The sequence below is a fragment of the Lipophrys pholis genome, assembly GCF_963383615.2.
Source record: "Lipophrys pholis genome assembly, chromosome: 11".
Classification (NCBI taxonomy): Eukaryota; Metazoa; Chordata; class Actinopteri; order Blenniiformes; family Blenniidae; genus Lipophrys; species Lipophrys pholis.
This window is the reverse complement of record NC_137631.1, coordinates 5,127,293-5,145,692: the sequence shown is the minus strand read 5'-3', so window position 1 is coordinate 5,145,692 and position 18,400 is coordinate 5,127,293. Positions and strand designations below refer to the sequence as shown.

General features: G+C 42.7%; 1 protein-coding gene across 3 annotated transcripts in view; it reads right to left on the bottom strand.

Moving 5' to 3' along the window:
• LOC308116287 (inositol hexakisphosphate and diphosphoinositol-pentakisphosphate kinase 1-like) overlaps nt 1–18,400 on the bottom strand; it is a 69,347-nt gene that overhangs the window by 33,167 nt on the left and 17,780 nt on the right. For all 3 annotated transcript variants that reach the window (XR_013935766.1, XM_080474383.1, XM_080474384.1), the window contains exons 5-16: nt 16,114–16,199; nt 14,682–14,836; nt 14,190–14,291; nt 13,939–14,100; nt 11,979–12,100; nt 11,562–11,663; nt 11,229–11,315; nt 11,017–11,092; nt 9,641–9,750; nt 5,423–5,508; nt 3,735–3,860; nt 116–237 (exon numbers count right to left, since the gene is read on the bottom strand). Coding sequence is in view for 2 of the 3 variants with exons in the window: in XM_080474383.1 (XP_080330509.1) it covers nt 116–237; nt 3,735–3,860; nt 5,423–5,508; nt 9,641–9,750; nt 11,017–11,092; nt 11,229–11,315; nt 11,562–11,663; nt 11,979–12,100; nt 13,939–14,100; nt 14,190–14,291; nt 14,682–14,836; nt 16,114–16,199 (1,336 nt within the window). In the remaining variant the exon portion in view is untranslated. The remainder of the gene's footprint in view (nt 1–115; nt 238–3,734; nt 3,861–5,422; nt 5,509–9,640; nt 9,751–11,016; nt 11,093–11,228; nt 11,316–11,561; nt 11,664–11,978; nt 12,101–13,938; nt 14,101–14,189; nt 14,292–14,681; nt 14,837–16,113; nt 16,200–18,400) is intronic.

The following is an 18,400-nucleotide window of genomic DNA, read 5'->3' as shown; positions in this document are numbered from 1 at the left end:
CATCGTTTTACATCTGTAGATTATACAAGGTGACCCGGTTTAATCCTGGTTTCTATGTCGGACAGTTCAGAACACGGCTTTAAGAGCATCATGAGCAGAGCCATCTCAAAGTTACCTTAGCAAACGCAGCAGCCGTCATCTGCACCCTGCCCTCATCGGAGGCGTAGATCTTCAGGTCGTGACGGTAGGTGCTGTGGAGGCGCAGGAGTCCACAGCCAGGAAACCCAGCGTAGTCCCCTGTAAAGGACGCACAGAGCGGAGCGTGACGGTTAACCGGCCGGGTTCAAACCCCGATGTACACGTCACAAAATGTTTCATGAAACCGCTCGATCTGTCAAGTAGTTGAGAGGAAAGAAGGAAGAATCGATGGTTGATTGCGCCCAGATGTACCACAATTTCCATCCATTAGCCAACAGGGCACCGATACCGGTGCAACGTCACTTTCAGTTCAGCTGCACTGTCCTAAAAGTGCGTCTGAGATTTTCAACATGGTTGTTTTTGTCAACTTTAAAGTTTGAGTGAAGTGAAAGTGAAGTGAACCCTGAAAATTTGCGGCGACAGCTTCGTTCCAGACGAACTCAAATTCTGTGGATCACCTATAATGAAGAGAGACAATGGAAATCTTTTTGCATGCTCAACGTTCATCATTTAATGCAGCTGTAGGAGACGAATGCGTAGCAAGGCAACCGGTAAAATCACTCTGATGCTTCATGCATTGCTCTGTGGTGTGCAAGCCATGTAGCCGATTGATGCGTCGTGTTATCACATATCACTTATGCATGAATTGAGATGAAGAATCTGGTGTGTGCTGGGGGACTTTCAGGATGAGTTAGCACTAAATAAATGAACTTCATACACCATCTCAAGAAAAAAAATCCCTGAGATTTATGGAGAGATGATCAGTGTTGGCTTAAACTCTGATCTTACTGGGCTGCAACAGGACTCAAGGAAGTTACCAAAACCTTCCTTATTTTAAACATTTTCAAAATTCTACGCAACTATTTGACCCTAGAAATTCTTGTGTCTCAAACCCGCCTCAAACCTTCCTCAATTCAGTGTACATGAATTAGGAAGTGAGAGGAAAGAGCCTTTATTATGTCAGTCTTAAGGCTCCGCATCCGGAGCTTTCTGCACCTTTTGAGAGATTCATTTAGTTCGAAGTCCAACGCCACAGCGATCAAGTTGGATCCCCCCCAAGACTTGGTTAAGAATTCCTCTACTGTCTTGCATACACTAACTGTACACAAGTGATGCACATCATAAGGCTCGGGGGCCAGATAGTGGCCCATCAGCTCTGCTTGACCTGCCTGAATGAACATTACCATTAGTGTATTATTACATCTAAAAAAATGGTCATTATTGTCCATTATTACATTATTGGTTGTGTCTAGCAGAGCTAGCAATTACTACGTCACACAATGGGTGTTTCAGAGTGGGACAAAAAAAAGATAGTTATTGAAAAAAATATAGTTTTTATTACTTACTGACTGAACTCAAAATTAGGAAAATGGAATCATGATTTCCAGACGAGGGAAGACTGAGAAAAAGTTATGCAGAGCAACAATTGCTCATCAAAGTTGTGTGGAAAAAAAAAAAAAAAAAAAAAAAAAAAGGAGGGAGGACTTTTTATTAGGACATAACTCTTATTGAGTATAATTCAAGTCAATTTAAGTCTTGGCCCTCAATATAAGTGCTAATTTTTCAAGTCGCCCTTTGGAAAAATTAGTTGCCCACCCCCTGATCTTGCATGACAGCTCAAGGAGGCAAAAACCGGTAAATCTAGTATCTGGTAAATGTGCGAATCAGAAATGAGTCCATTTGCTGTATCTTGTAATATTTGTGTGAAACATAACATATTGATTCAGTGCAATTCCAAAGGAATTTTTATTTTTTTTACCAAATTGCATTTTTCTTCCATTTTCTGCTACTTGTCGCAGCCCAGTGAGCTTAAAGGTGAACACATACTGCACAAGAACAGAGAGATGTAGTTCTGGTCAGGACTTTTCATACTTCTCAATTGCACCATTACGGTGTGGAGAAGAAAGAAAAAGTGCACGTGAACGTACGTTGGACGAGACAAAAGCTTTGACCAGATTAAGTGTGAAGAACAAGATGCTTTTTCTCCGTTCTTGCAGAGTACGTATCAACCTTTACACTTCAACCCTTCACCTGCTCTGTGTGTGTGTGTGTGTGTGTGTGTGTGTGTGTGTGTGTGTGTGTGCACGCACGAGCAACTGACCAGTACAATGTTTGCAGAGGTGGATCAAAAACAACAACAACAACACAAATCAACCCACAGCAATCTCAACCTGGGACAAACATGGCTGCCCCGCCAGGTGAAATCAACCGAAATCATGATGCGAGATCAGAGCACGTTAGTAGGCGGAGCGGCGAACGCGCAGTGAGAGAGGAGCGGGACGAGCGGTGGCGTCCAGGAAACCCTTCTCTTACCAAAGTCAATAGGGGACTCACAGCCAAGGGACCGGCGATTACCGGCTAGTAGTTTACACAGTGCAATAACAGGCAAGAAGAGAAGAGCAGAGTTAATTGACAAAAACCAAAGAAAGAGGTGAGAAAACAGTGGCTGTGAGAAGGGGAAAAAAAGAGGTGATGACACAAAAACTGCTTTCTTGTCATAAAAAAAGAAAGAACACTGAGATGTTGTGTCTATTTTCATTTGGCTCAGGCTGTTTTTGTAGTTTAGGAGGCATGCAGAGTAAAAAATAAAAAAAAAAAGCACCAAGAGGGAAATCCTGGGAATAGAAAAAATAAATAGTACTCGGGTGTTGTTTAGTTGAAGGTACTGCAGGAGATCGAGGAAGGTTTGTCTTCTCACACACAGTATTTCACGGTGAAACGACAACAGAGTTTAAGCTTCATTTGTGTGTCATGCATGCAACGAGGTGTAGTTCGGTCCGCTGACGTAGCGCTGAACGGTTGATCTACTGTAAGACCGCGTCACACAACAACGCGTCAGGTGAAAACCTTTCACGTTTCACATTTATATGACAACCTTGAAAATGATGTCAATTCACACAGAAGCAGCAGGAACGCTGAAAACTATGGAGGTAGAATATCGGGCCACAAGTGTGTGCTGTTGTTTCCTTAAACTCATGATCACTGCCTACAATTCAACTACTACATAACTGCAATGAAAGGTTATTTTTAACAATAACTTTCAAGAAATTCAAGCATTGGAGGAGGCCTTTGTTTGTGCAAGATCATAAAATATGAAAGTACAATAAATAGAAATAATTACAATACATTCATGTAAAGTGGATGAAATTAACAATGACTGTTATTGTGAGAGCAGAGCATTCTAGATTGTATCAGCCAGCTAAATCACACACATTGAAAAGACCAGACGCATAAATAAAACCAGAAAAGTCCACGCAGCTGATAGAAACTTGCAGACTTGTATGTGACTGTATTGTCCAGCTATGTAATGTTTACACTGCACATTAAGATGTTTTCAGACAGCAAGACGTGAGACTGGAAATATACAAAACAAGAGTCATGTGGGACAGGTTCAAAAAAAGGACATGAGAGTTACTGCCTGAAGGAAACCTTAGAAATATGAGGGGATGAGAAAGTTTCTGAGATATTTACTTCAACAAGATGCACTTTTTATGCAAAAAAAAAAAAAAAAAGAATTCAATATTCTTCAACTTGCAACACACTTGCATGAAATGCATGTGTTGTGTGGAGTGTGTATCTTTGTGTTGCGCTGGTACCTTGACCTCCGGGGTACATGCAGCGAAAGGCCCGACCGAGCTCCTCAGCCTGAACCCGGCCGGCAGGCGTCAGCTCGCCGCCCCACTTCAACACCAGCAGCAGAGACGGGCCGTCCTTCTTCGAGTCTGCAACGTCAAAAAAAACAACAACGATGGAGAATTTACTGCTTGAGATTCTCCAAGTCTTCGATAAGATTCAGTCAGCCATAACAATATGACCACCTGCCTAATTCTGTATAGTCTGCATTACACTGGACTCTGTCTACGCTTCTTCATTCCTGACTTTTCTCTAGATATAAGTACAAGAAGGGATGCCATGGCCTTTGACGTTTGCGAAGAATTTTGATGCCCTTTTCATTGGGATGGACTGTTTGATATACAGGCCAAATTTCAGGTCTCTTGGATTTACCCTGTAGGAAGAGTTGAACACCAGGATGTCACAGTTAAAGCCAGTTGGGTTTAGAGTTTGGGTGTTGGAGACATTTTAGTGTGTCCTGATGTGTTTCATATCCCGACCAGTCTCAAGGACGATATCACAAAGTTTGGGGCCATGGTATGTGAAAATGTAATTCCTTAAACTTCCTCTTACTAATAGGTGGCGCTAAGACTGTGAATGGACATTGGCATATAGATGTTTTCAGGGAAGCACCGTGATGACGCATGAAAGGTTTCAGGCAGATTGCAGCATGTGGAGCAGCGTTCCACGTCACTTCCTGTTTCATGGCGAACCATCAGATATTCATTGGAGCACCATGGCCACGGTCCTTGAGCCTGTTGTTTATATCAGCCAGATTTCAGGACTTATTTCCTGGGAGGTTTGCGTTTCATGCGTTTCAAGTATAACTTCCTGTTGGGTTCGGAGTCAGTGGGTTTCCGTGACGTTTTTCTGCGGCTCTACGTGTTGCATATGGAGACCAAATGTCTTGGACGTATGTGAAACGTTTTAAACGTGATGCCCGCTTAAGATGTTACGACTGTAAAAACAATGTAGGGGGCACTTATGGAGCCATTTTGATCAGACACATACACGTTGACCATAAAATATTAAATATTTCGCCACTTCTGACTTGTGTGCAATTTTTCAAGAAGGTTTGAGCACTTTTAGGCTGCAGCAGGTAGCCCAGTATCAGGAGAAACTATAAGAATAAGAATAAGAATAATTTCTTGCATTCCAATAGGGTCTCGGCCAGCTCTGCTCAGGCTTGGACCCTAATAAACACAGTTAATTAAAATCAAGGCCGAAGGCCAAAGAGAAAAGAAGGGTTTTAATGCATGTGTTAAGAACCGACAGGGGGAAGTCGTTCCACAGCTTCAGAGCAATGACTGCAAAGACGCGGTCCCTTCTCAGCTGATGCTCAGCTGGCACTCTCAGGAGCAGCTGATCAGCTGACTAGTGAGAGCAAGTGGGAGTACGAGCTTGAATGAGCTCAGACAGGTAGGATGGGGCAAGGCAGACGATCAAGTTGGATTGCTACTACGGGCGATTCAACTACAAGTCCCAGGAGAATATGAACTGCGAGTCATGACACTCACCGTGGCCGTTATTGTCCAGATACATGTGCATGTGCTAAAAAAGTGGTTTACTACGGCTGTGGTGGGCAGGTGCAGTAGCGTGAGCATTTTCCAAAACTTGACTCACTAAAATCAAAAGTTGACAAACATCCAAATCTGTGAGGATTGGCTCGTACCTTCTTCTTCACTGGAGGCTTTGGGTTGGCCGCTACGCAGGTAGGTCAGCTGCACTTTCCTGTTGATGCCTGAGAAATGACCATACCTGGTAGGGATGAACACAAACACACAAAGACAAACACAGACGCACATAACAAATGAACACAACAGTCTGATATTCACACACGAAAACAATTGAGCCCCATCGTCAACATTTGTGTTGAAATGTTTGACACCAAGTGCACTTCTGAATCCCATTCCATGTTTTCTACAACGCAAGCTCATGAAGGTGAAGACAACAAGGCAACAACTCATCATACACAGCTAAGTACTAATATTAGCACTCGGTTTAATGTCAGATCAATCACTCAGTGCGTCTTTGAAGTTAAACATCTGAAGAGCAGAAGCTCTGGTGGAGCTGTGAGAATGGTTTTAGAGTGTGTGTGTGTGTGTGTGTTCAGGAGAGAGAGAGAGAGAGAGAGAGAGAGAGAGAGAGAGAGAGAGAGAGAGAGAGAGAGAGAGAGAGAGAGAGAGAGAGAGAGAGAGAGAGAGAGAGAGAGAGAGAGAGAGAGATGAAGTGAACACATATCAGGTGCTTCCACTTGCCCACTTAGTTAGGCGGTATTAAGAATTTGCCACGTCCAGTGGACAAATGACCACAACGTGTTCTCTAATAGGACAGGCAGCCGAGAGGACGCCTCAAAATAAGCCATGTCATGGTGGGGCCTGGAGCTGGGAGAAATGACTGTGGCAGAGAGCCAGAGAGTCTGAGCCTGGACATAAAAATCCGGCAGGTGGGGCTTACTGGATTTGGACGGTTTGTTTGAGCTTTGAAAAGGTCGAGAGTGCTCTGCAGACTATGATGGAAAACCTCTCAGCTTCCTTCTTTGTGCCATCTGTGCAGAACAATCACAATCAAGGCTTTCACTTGAAATAATTACTTCTATAATTATCCTTAATCCCTTGGCTCTCATTTCTGTATTCTTTGTGCAAGGTCTACTCTTCACCCATTGTTAGCTGGGCAGGGCTTCTGGACCCGGCAGCGCTGAACTGTCTGAAGTGGGATTAAATGTGGATGAATTATCCTGGTTAGTCTTTCCCACCATTTCTACAGAAAGCCCTCCAACATTACAGTGAAGCCAAACGCCGGTGGACACGCCCACTCACCAGCACACACAAGCAGGAGCGTAAAAGAAATGTCACAAATCAAAGGTCTCCACCAGATTCTAGAAAAGTGTCAGATTGTGGTTTTCTTTGACATCTGCTAATCTAACTGTGACAACCTTGGACTGTCCCTGTATTCTCTGGCCTCCCCTCCAACAAGATTCTCAAACCACAATATGGGGACATGTGAGGCCCTGTGTCAGGGACAGCGTTTTCAAGTGAAAAAACGCAAAACATCTCCAGGGACTTGGAACAGGGTTCCTACAAGTTAAATTGAAGACAGTTTGAAGAAAATTTTAAGACTACTTAAAACAAAAATGTAATGTCCATTCCAGAGCATATTTGACGGTCAGCACAAATTGGTTCGTAATTGGAATCTGGTCCACTAATGCTGCTTTCTTTGCCTCTTGGACATTTCCCAGACACATCTAAACACAATATACAGCAAGGCAACAAAGTGCTGCCCCTATCGGCTGATTTTGGAACAATTAATCTTTCCACTAATTTTCCAATTAATCAATGACTATTTAAAATAAATAAATAAATTCTAAATCAAATGGTTACTATATATTTGTGTTCATTTTATTTTGAATACAACTTCGAGGCCAAAACATAAACGCTCACCTGTACCATGACAAATGTAAACGATAACTTAAATATTACCAAATAAATAAAATGAAGCAAAAAAAACAAAACAAATAAGTTTACAAATATAGTTACTGTAAACCAATAAAAACAAAAATATGTATGTAGTAATACAACAAGCCGCTTTCTTAAAACATTCCTGATAAACAGTCTAAATAGCCTCTTTATCATCCAAAGACCGTCATTGTTATTCTGGAGACTTAATAAAAAGTACAGGCTATATCTCACAGTTTCAATAATAATCAAATCCTTATGTTCAGTGGTGTATTGATCCTGGAGAAGTGGCTTCTTTAAAATTAACCGAGAAACACACTTTTTTTTTTGTTTTGTTTTTCTAAGAAGCAGTGGCTGTAAGACGACTCCGTTTAGTGAAAAGCCATTAAAAACTTTTGCTCATTGTCACATAATCTCGCGGTTGTCAACACTTTGTAATGTGTCCGCCTCTCCCTCTGATTGGCTCATAAGCGTCATGCTGCACGGTAAACATAGACACTAACCAATCAGATTAGAGAACGCAGCGAGTACCAGCCAATCAGAGGCAGAGTAGAGCGGGTCCCGGAGACGCCTTTGTCCAACCAGATGCAGCACGTAACTCCGAGCCGTGCTCCATGCTAAGCAGTTTCAGGGCTCACACGCTAGTGAGGCAACATGCTACACATGATTAAAGAATACACTCATTGGCGAGCTGGAGCCTGTGGCAGCACACGGCAATGTGTAAATAGTAAATCATTTTTAAGGTATTAAATGCAGATTTGTAAATCCAATACTTTTAAGACTTTTTAAGACCTTGTGGGAACCCTGTTGGAAGTTTTTAAGGTGAGAGTCACCCACTAGTGGCCTGGCACGCTACCGCACGTTATTTTCACTTAAAACATTGTGTCAACCGAGGCCTAAGTGAGTGGTACCCCAAAGTTGGCCTGTTGACACGACGTTTTCAAGTGAAAACACAAAACCTTTTTGTGTCTGTTTACGTGTCGATGGTTTGAAAACGCTCAGGCTCAGTCTCCGCGAGACGGCGGAAACACTGCCACTGAGCACACGCACTACGGCTTGATTAAATAGTTCTTCTGCACATTCATGTCTGGACAATAACAACAAGCCTCCAGAGTGTCCTGACTCCCTGTCCAGATTGTCCTGGGACTTGGTAGTTTTATAGTTGACAGTCGCCATAATACCAATCCAATTTGGTCGTCTGTCCATACGACTGTCCGTGTCATTAGAAAAACAAACAGCACCCACTAGTGGCCCAACTTGAAAACTACATGGTGTTCAGCATTTCTGTTGTTTTTCGTGTAAACGGACATCATATTCAAAACGTTGCTGTTTAAATGCTATACTTTTCTGGAACGGAAATGCAAAAACGATGCGTTTTCACTTGAAACATTGCTGTGGAAACGTGGCCTTTGTTTATTCATGGACTGCCTTATCTGCAAAAACATGCTAGCTCTAGCTAATCAATTAGCATCGAATAGCTCAGGTTTCCCTTGGCTTTATGAAACCTCAATCTGGATGAGACTTTACCTCTCCCTGCAGCAAAAGACAGATTCGCAAGCATTGCCACCACCAAACTAAACCTTATAATGTCCCACAATACATCCAGTATCACGTCTCAGACATACTCATGAGAAGAGCAATCATACAGACTGGGTGTGTGTGTGTGTGTGTGGGGGGGGGGGGCAGGGAATGTGAAGTCAGGTAATCGTCTGCCCAGTACAAGAGCATGATGAAGGAGGGCATAAGCAGAGAGTCCAGCTGATATGTGGTGAGGAGAACATGCACACCAAGTAGCACAGCACACGCAGAAACACAGTGAAACCGTCAGACATTTGACAGTGTATGTGTCCCATGTTAATGATTAACAACAAATGTACTTTAATGGAAATGATAGGATCCGTGTCCAAAACATTAGGAATATGCTTGAGAGTTTAACTCCACAGTTATCTACCTTTTTTATTCTCCACAGCTTCAAACTGAGTAAAAAAAAATTAATATCTGTGATCTAATATTGGTCATATTCCTGATATTTTGCACATACGGTACCAGTTTGATTAAAGAAAAAGGAGGGTGGTAAAACCTCATCCTTTAAAGGGAGAAGGGAGAGGGTGCATACTGAGTGTCATTCAAGCTGGATTCCCTTTTGAAGAGAAAAAAGAAAGAAAGGAAGGAAGGATGGGTGGAGAGGAGGAAAAGATACATAGAGAGAGGAACAGAGAAGGAAAGAAAAAGATAAAGCAGTTAAAGTCCATACACGAGGGAGGGAGTCTGGTTTCATCATGGTGAACGTGGTGTCTGCTTGTGAGTACGAGATGACTGAGCCCTGGTGAGGAATCTGCTGCTGCTGCTGATGATGATGATGATGATGATCACAGGAGGTGGTGATGGCTGGATGAATGAATGAGGGTGTGCATCTGATGTGAAGTGTCACTCACATTTCCAGGACGGTCTTGAGTTGCTCCAGTTTGGATTTCTTCTCCTCGATCTCGCAGTCGTTGTGCTGGCCCAGTTCGACCAGGAGCAGGCGGGCGATGTCCAGCACTTCCTGGAAGACATGGACTCCTGCATTTAACCCGGGGAGCAACTTCTACTGCAGGGGTGTCGAACATAAGGCCCGTGGGTCAAAACCAGCTCCCAAGAGACTCCAATCCGGCCAAACCACCAAGAAAATTGTAAAAAAGTCAAAGAAAACATTGATTTTATAACAAATTTCTTGCGAGAAGTGACTCAACACAACAATGAGGCCAAAGCTGAGATATTGGTGATGCTGCCATGAAAGCGAGCAAGATTTAAATTTAAGGTTATTATGGCACTATTTTACCGGTCCAGCCCACTCAAGATGAAACTGGGGAATGTGGCCCCTGAACTGAAAAGTGTTGCTCTACTGTATATAAACCCACTTTCAACAGTCTGAGTCTGGTTTTACAGGTTTTCTTCCTGCTAAAAGGGAGTTTTTTTCTTTTCTGATTTCTCATGTTGCTTTTTCTCTGTAGGCGTCTTGAAATGACCGTTGCATTAGGCGCTTAAGAAATACAATTTAATTGAACCGATTGCACCTCATTTTAACAGATGACAACCAATGAAATTAAATATTTCACTCTTAAACCAGCAAAGACTATAAGAAGCAGTCCCAAGTAGTCAATTTACGGAACCCGTGGACGTGCTTGCACAATACATGATCGCGCAACAATAACACGTCCTAAACCTAAACATGAACGGAGCATTGGCGTTGTGGCATTTAGCATAATTTCCAGGATTATTGAGCGCATTTGAATAGAAGCTGCACAGACCAATTTTATAAAAAAAAAAAAAAAAAAAAAAAGAAAAAGGAAAGGTCGGGTTAAGTGATGCACCTGAACGCATCACCCACTATCGTGAAGTTTGTTAACCCATAGAAAGCTTTAAATTAACCGCATCACTGCCGCAAGGCTCAAAGCACGTGAAAAAAGTAGCGGCTTATAGTCCGGAAATGACAGCATGTGTTTCAAAAGAATTTAAAAAAAACAAAAAAAAAACAGGCGGAGGAGAATATGGACGGAGTCGTGGCTCGAAGAAAGGCCAACCTGGGACGGCAATTTTGCAAGGGCGACGTACGTCCACCAATTAGAGCCGTGGCCAAAGATTTCACAACAACTCTCCCACAATCGCAATCTTTTGTCTGCGACGGCTAAAAAAAAAAATCACGCAGTTTGTAGGAGGCTAAAAACTCTCCCTCTTCAGCAGGATTCAATGGTAATACGCTTGACACAGAAAGAACAAAAGAAGAAGAAGAAAGAGAGCGTGGGAAGGTGGAACAAGAGGCCTCACTCACCTGAAGCTGCTTTGGCTTTTTTAGCTTCAACTTCCCCGTCTTGTATCCGCCGCACTTCTCAAACAATTCAAAGAATCTGATCAAGAAAATGAACAAAACGACAGTTACAGACTGGAGACATTACAACAATGTGGACCATTTCCTTTAAGAAATTCTCTTACGTTTCAGGTATGCTTCCAACCAAAGAGACTTTTTAATGTGTTTAAACTCACAGGGGATGTCGGACCTCCATTTTCATCTTTTGCTTTGGCGTGCGATCTCCATGTCGGATGATGGCTATGACACAGCGCAGTTCCATCCTGAAGAGGTTGGAGAGGACAGACGCAAGATTAAAATGTAGCGATGATTCTGACATTGCGCGTTGCAATTTAGACAAACAAGACCGAACCAACGCTGGACAACAAACTGGAGGAGATGAGATTGTGGTTATTGATTGAGATTTTTTTTCTTAAATCTGCATTTTGATATTTTGAGCTTTTATTTTACCTTTTAAAGTTCATGGAGAGTGAACAGCACAAGGCCACAGTGAGTGTCTGTGTACGTACATGGTTCCTGAGGTGGTTGGGACGATGGGGATGTCTTCAGCCTCCATGGGGATGGACCAGGGGATGTGAAACTGAGGGGCTAACTCCCTCATCACCATGTTCCTGGTGATGAAGAGCAGATGCAGGCTTAAAGACTATAGCAGGTACAGGTCAGAGGCTCAAGAACAGAAGAAGATAACAAAACATAAAGTGGAGATCTTCTGTGGATCATCTCAATTCACTGCTTTAAGACGCCGCTGCCATGTCATGACTGTATATTCAGGCGTTCTCAGTAAAGTTGCATTGAAGTGGAGGGGACAAGGCAACCACAAAGCGTTGCTGTTATATCAAGGAAACGGCTCAGCAATAATACAGAGTGCAGTGAAAGGTAAGGAAACTCTGAAAAACCGGGAAAGGATGTGACGTATGGTGACCTACCCCAGCACTTTGGCACAGTCGTCGTAGTATTTCATGGAGTTTTTCACAAAGCTGAAGCCGTTAACGTCACACACAAAGGAATGGCCGTTGGCTCTGAGCAGGTCGAACCCACACACTGTTTGCTACAAAACACACGAAATGTTAAGTCGATTCAGCTGAAAGGGAATTTCATACACCAGAGTTGCACGAACGCCACATCCAGAGTCCCCGTGATGATCTGTGGAACCTTCAGACACACTTTTACTGACGAAGCTGGAAAGACAGTTGGGAAATTCCAAACTTCTGAGTTTGAAGTTGGAAGCAAAATATATATGGTAGACGAATGAAGTCAGGCTATTTTCGTCTTTACTTTGGTCGGGGTTGTCCCCGATATGCACCAATATGTGACAATACAATGGCATATATTGGTGCAGAAATACTACTCGAGTGATGACAAATTAGCTTTTTTCAGGGTTCAAGAAATCGCCTCAGATGGAAAATTTAGAAAAAAAAATAACTCTTTTCTCATTGCTTTTTGTTTTAACATTAATTTAACATTTTGGAAATGTTTTTTACAAAATTTAAAGTGCATATAAAATTGCATTATTATTGTGCTTATATTATATTATATTATAATAGATTCGATTAGATTATCCTTGATTTGTCCAACAATGGGGAAATTTTCATTGCTGCAGCAGCAAGTGAACAGCAATAAAGACAGCAAACAATAAATCAAAAAATACCAGTTATACTAATATAGAGACAAGATAACATTGACAGTATTTTACGATAATGCTTGCAGTGTTTGGATTGGAAGTTATTATTGCACAGAATAGATAAATGGATATTGTATAATGCACACAGAACAGTATTGGACATTAAAAAGTGCAGTTATCCTTATTATTGTTAATATTTTTCACCAAATAATTTCCGCATAACAACTCCTCATAAATTCAACCCATTGTTTAAAATCAGGCAATTTAAAACTCTGGCTGAGCAAACCATTTTCTGGCTTTCTAAAAAAAAAAAAAAATCACTTTTTATACAGTGCATACTCTTAAAGTACAGAACTAGTTTGGCTTTGGTAAATTCTGAATTACAGAAATAGCAAAAGCTTCACCTTCCCTAACAAGACTTCTGATGAATAATTGTGGCGTCTGACACTATTGGCAGAGGTTCACACTCCAACCTCACAGACAGATAATCCTCCGTTTGAGGCCTCGTTTACACGACAATGTTTCAAGTCAAAAAGTATCGACTTTTCTTGAAGAAAAGTTCCACCTTTACGCGGCACTATTTTGAAAACGCAAATAGCAGAAATGCCAAAAATGATGTAGTTGGCATGCAAGGCCATGAGTTGGCGCTGTTGGTGGAGGAGACGATTGCCGTTATTGTGCATCTACTCGCACATGTGCAGGAGAATTATTTACTAAGGCCGTGGTGCACATGTGCAGTAGCAGCGTTTCCAAGAATGTTCCTCCCGTTTCCAGACGGAGACAGATGCAGAGCGCTTTAAAAAAGTTCTACCTTGGCAGCAGTATCCAAAAACTTGCTTTGAGCACCACTGTCATATAAACGGAAACACGTTTTGCTTATTCGCTTGAAAATGTTGTGTAAACGGGACACGAGTCTGAGTGGAGTTTGCGTATTCCCCCTGAACCTGTGTGGGTTATTGTCGGATCCAGGGGGTTTCCTCACACACTTGAAACACGTGTTTGAGGCAACTTGAATGTTCTGCGGGGGTGAAAGCTGTGACGGACTGGATGGATCCATAATTAACAGGTTTACATTTTGGTTCTTAAAATCTCGCATTCAATTCCATCAGCGGGAAGAATTAGGACACAGAACTGGGATGCAATGATTTGGCAGCAGACTACTTATAGGATGTTTTCTGGTAAGTTTAAAAGATTTAACTATGACCAGTATATTCTAGCTTCTCTAACTTTGAAGCTCCATCATGGTTAACAAGACTCCAGTTTACCTTGAAAGCCAGGCAGACCTTGCGGGCCACCAGCTTCTCCATGGCGGTGAGCATGACGGGGTAGCGGATCTCCTTCCCCTCGCTGTCTCTCTCCACCTTTCCATCCAGCGCGGGAGACTTCCTGGCCTCTGCGTGGGCGTAGTCTGGTCCAACTGTGTAAACCTGCCAAAGGATTGTCACGGTTTCCCCCGATGAGTCGGTGCGGTAACGATCACATGGAGCTCCACAGGACGGATTATACTCCACATCACCTTCACGTCGGTGCCATCTGTTGGCATGAACTCCTCGTAGATGTAGGATCCCGTCTTTCTCACGCTGCTTTCTGGAGAGTAGACGCTGCTGCGGCTGCCAATCTTAAAGCAGAGTCAGAAACCCACAAGGGAGGCCGTCAACAAGACCTTAGGGTTATCTGATGTTTGAGACGGTGGTAACAACACAAGCTGAGAGTTCAGTTATTGCGTTTAACACCAACAGAGAAACTAATCAGTGAGTCCAGTGATGTGGCGGGGTGGAGATGGATCCGGTCCAACCTGAGGGTGTTTTGGCGATTACTCCGCAACACCCTTTGTGTTAACAGTTAAACCCCCCCCACAGGCCATACGGAGAGGCTCGAGACTCAAACCAGTTGTCCTCACTGTGAGGGGAGAGTTCCAACCACTAATCTTCAATCCTCAACACAATCGGTGAAAGAAATCTGTTTGTGACGTTTTTGACTTGGACGTTTAGATCCAGGTCCGCCGTACCTTTCTGAAGAGTCTCTGGCTGCCTCCTCCAGCAGATGTCGGGTAGTAGATGTAGACGTTGTGGTCCTCTGCACAGACGGGCTTCTCCACGAAGGGCTTCGGAAACACCTCCCCGTTCACTTCCACATGGTCCTCTGCCTCCACCAGGTTACACTCTGCACAGGGGAAGACTAGCACTTCAAATTCAACTGACCGACGCTCAAAAGCAACAAACAACAAAGACGAAGTGAACGCGCACAATTGTTTTCCTTGTGAAGGAAGACTCAACTCAAGGTTAAATGTGTCTTCCTGTGTGAATTGGTCATTAAAATCATTAGATTACTGTAATCTGTTCATAGAAATGAAGACGCTGCCATCATGGAGCGCAGGAAACAAGTAGGTTAGATTTCAGAAGCACCATTGTGTTTTCAGGACTTTTTAACTAGGGCCTGTCTTATTATAGCCATTAGAGAAGAGTCAGTCATCAGCAAAAAGGTTGAACGATTGACGCTGATGTTCACACTTATTTTTCACTAATAAAATGCAGGAAATATGGTGATTTAATTATGTATCTCCTCGAAGTTGCTCTCACTCCTTCATACCCCCCACTCACCCCACAGTAAAGTAGTGAAGAGTGAAAAGTGGATGGCGCATTTAGTGAACCGGGCGATTTAAGAACTCGATTCAAGAATTTTTCCACGACGAGCCTCGCTGTGTGATTCACACGCTGACTGCTATGTGAGCTACCTCTCCGCCCACACTTTAATCACTGCTGCCACATCGACAGGACGTCGCCATCTTCGATGTGACGCATCAAGGCACCTCATTACTAATCGCCGTACTTACGACGACGTATCACCGCAGCACGGAAAAATGGAAACGGCAGATATATCGGAATTTCTTATTCTCCAATCCTCCCCAAATAATCCATATCAGTCCGGCATTACATTTAAGATGCGCAGTAGTGTGCTCCGCTGCGTCCACACATTTTAGCATTTTAAGCAATTTTTTGCAGGAAAACGTCCGAACACATGAATCAAACAGTCATAGTGTTCTTCTCCACGGGTCCAAAAACTGTATAGGTGCACGTGGACCAGCAGGAACTTGGTCTTCCCGAGTCAAGAGGAAAAGAATCCACGATGGCAAAGCTGTTGGTAGAGTCACACACTCGTATGGAAATGTCCATTTCTAAATGCTTGACCTAAAAACAATTCAAGTTCCTGAGACAACTGGAGGTATTACCTAGTCAGTGTGATTTAACACTTTGGCTGCTTTTGTGACTTTGATAAGACCACAGAAAACCAAGATTTCCACTTTATTGAGTAAATCATAAAATGACAACTTTGTCATAAAGATGTTTTTTTGCAGGTTTGCTGGTACCATTAACAGAAATCAAGCTTTACAGGTATTATATGCCATATATGCCATATTTGTCTTGAGTACTCTTGCTTACCTTCGGGATTATCTGGGTCTCTGTTCAACACGGCGTAACGAGGTAGGTCGATGCCCTCCTCTTGTAGGATCCGATACACTTCCCTCCTGACAAGGTAACACAATACTGTTAAAGACAGGCCGAGAGAACAAAAAACACACCGATACTGCACAACCTGAGTAGAGTCTGTGTGTGTGACATAGTTGTGTGGTTACGTTGGAATAAAAGATCTGTAAATAGTAATGTAATTTCTATTGTGACTGCATGGCTCCTCACTGCTTTGATTTGAAGAAAGTACTTTGGGCAAATGAACTCATTTGGCAGCAGAAACCGAGTTTCGCAGCCACGTAAGCAAATATTACTGCACCTGCTGCAAGAACAAGCTCGTCCTGAAGTTTAAGTGAGGCTAAAAACCCCGGTCAGGTGATGAAAAGCATCTCGAATGATGAGGATCACGAGACTCAGCAGTGCAGGGATTATATTACAATTAGTAGTCCTGATCTGCTCCACCTCCAATGAACAAGGTTCACATCTTTAAGCTGTCAAAAGATCAGCTCAGATTACTTGTTCTGGTCATTAAGTCTCATCATACTCAAACTTGTGGCTGGTGTCATGGAAGGCATTATTGTAAAGCTCTTGCAACTACTTACTGGTAGTTTATTTATTTTTCTTTACTCATGTGACACTTTTCTGAAGCTATTTGTGTACGTTTGTAATTGGCTCTCGATACCAAAACCTTTTTTTTTTTTGTTTAATGTGAGTGTAGAGTGTAATGTGTCTGATAATAAGGAGCCCACAGCTTTTTCTTTGCTTTTATCCCCTTGTGCTAATGTTATTTGTCTTCCCACGACCGGCCTAAAGGAAGGCTTTAATAAGTACTCAGTATCCACTAGTTGCTGTTAGTACTCATACTTTAAAAAGTGTCATCGGTGCGTTCCTAAATTAATCGACACCCAGACAAAAAAAAAAATCATAACATAACCAACAAGAAACAAATTAAACCAAAACAAATAAACCAAAGAAAACTAAATGTCAAAAACAAAACTAAATGAATCAAACTATATCAAATTAAACTGAATACACCAAATCAAGTAAATATTCAAACATAACAACTAATTAGGGATGCACCGATACCAGTTTTTTTTTCAAAATGAGTAGTGTATGAGTATTTGCATTTGAGTACTCACCGATAACGAGTACTTAGGCCAATACCAAAAAATTTTCTTTCTCCACAGATGTTATTTGAACAACATTCCTACATTGTGCTGTACTGACATTCAACATTAGTTCTTTTATGGCACTGCCACATATACTTTAAAAAAAAAAACCTTTGTTATCAGTGAGTGAGTGAGTGAGTGAGTGAGTGAGTGAGTGAGGCTCCTTTAACAGGCGCATGCTTGCTTGACCAGTGTGCCTGAGCGAGCGAGCGAGCGAGCGTACATATGCTGAGCGGATCTAGCATGAAGCAGTACATAAAACTAACTGGCCAATAAATACAACAAGTGTTCCTCTCAGAAACGGAGTCCCGTGTCCTGCTTTCCTCCGGCTGCGAGGCGAGGGAGTTAACCCCGCAGTAGAAGCTGGTCTCCCTTGCGTCTTTCTAACACGGTCTGGAGGCCGGAGCAGGAAGGGTTAACACTTTGTCATAAACTGAGAACTAACATTTAAGTGCTTTCAATAAAACTTTGTCAGGAACCACAGGGTTTCCTCTACGTTCATTTAGGAGTGGCGGGCCACCCGGGGTGGGGGTGCGCTCGGTGGAACAGAGCTTTGAGCAGCTGTGCTCCTCACTGGCCGCCAGCACTTTGCAGTGAAGTGGTATCGGTGGCAGTTTTATGAGTACGAGTACGAGTACTCACGCCTGGTGTCAACCCGATACTGGTATCGGTATCGGTGCGTCCCTGATATTAATATATAACAATACAATCCAATATAAAACAACTAAACCAAACAAATTATACAAACCAAAATACTTAAAATAAACCTAAGCCAAACTAAATTATGTGTGTACAGTAGAACCTCTGATGAGCGGACACCCTGTACTGAGTGGACAACTGTTAACACACGACAATGAGCGGACAACCTGCCAAACGCAGGCAACGGACAGGTTTTCCTGGCAAATTTCATGCTGAGCGACACAAAAAATGGCTAAAATACTCGGGCTGGATCCCATTATCTGAATATTTGGTCATTTTGGTGGTGGTGCTGCTCTGTGACTCCTCTCAGGTTAACTTTCACTTTAACACACCAGGGATGTCAAACATGAGGCCCACGGGCCAAAACCAGCCCACAAAAGGCTCAAATCCGG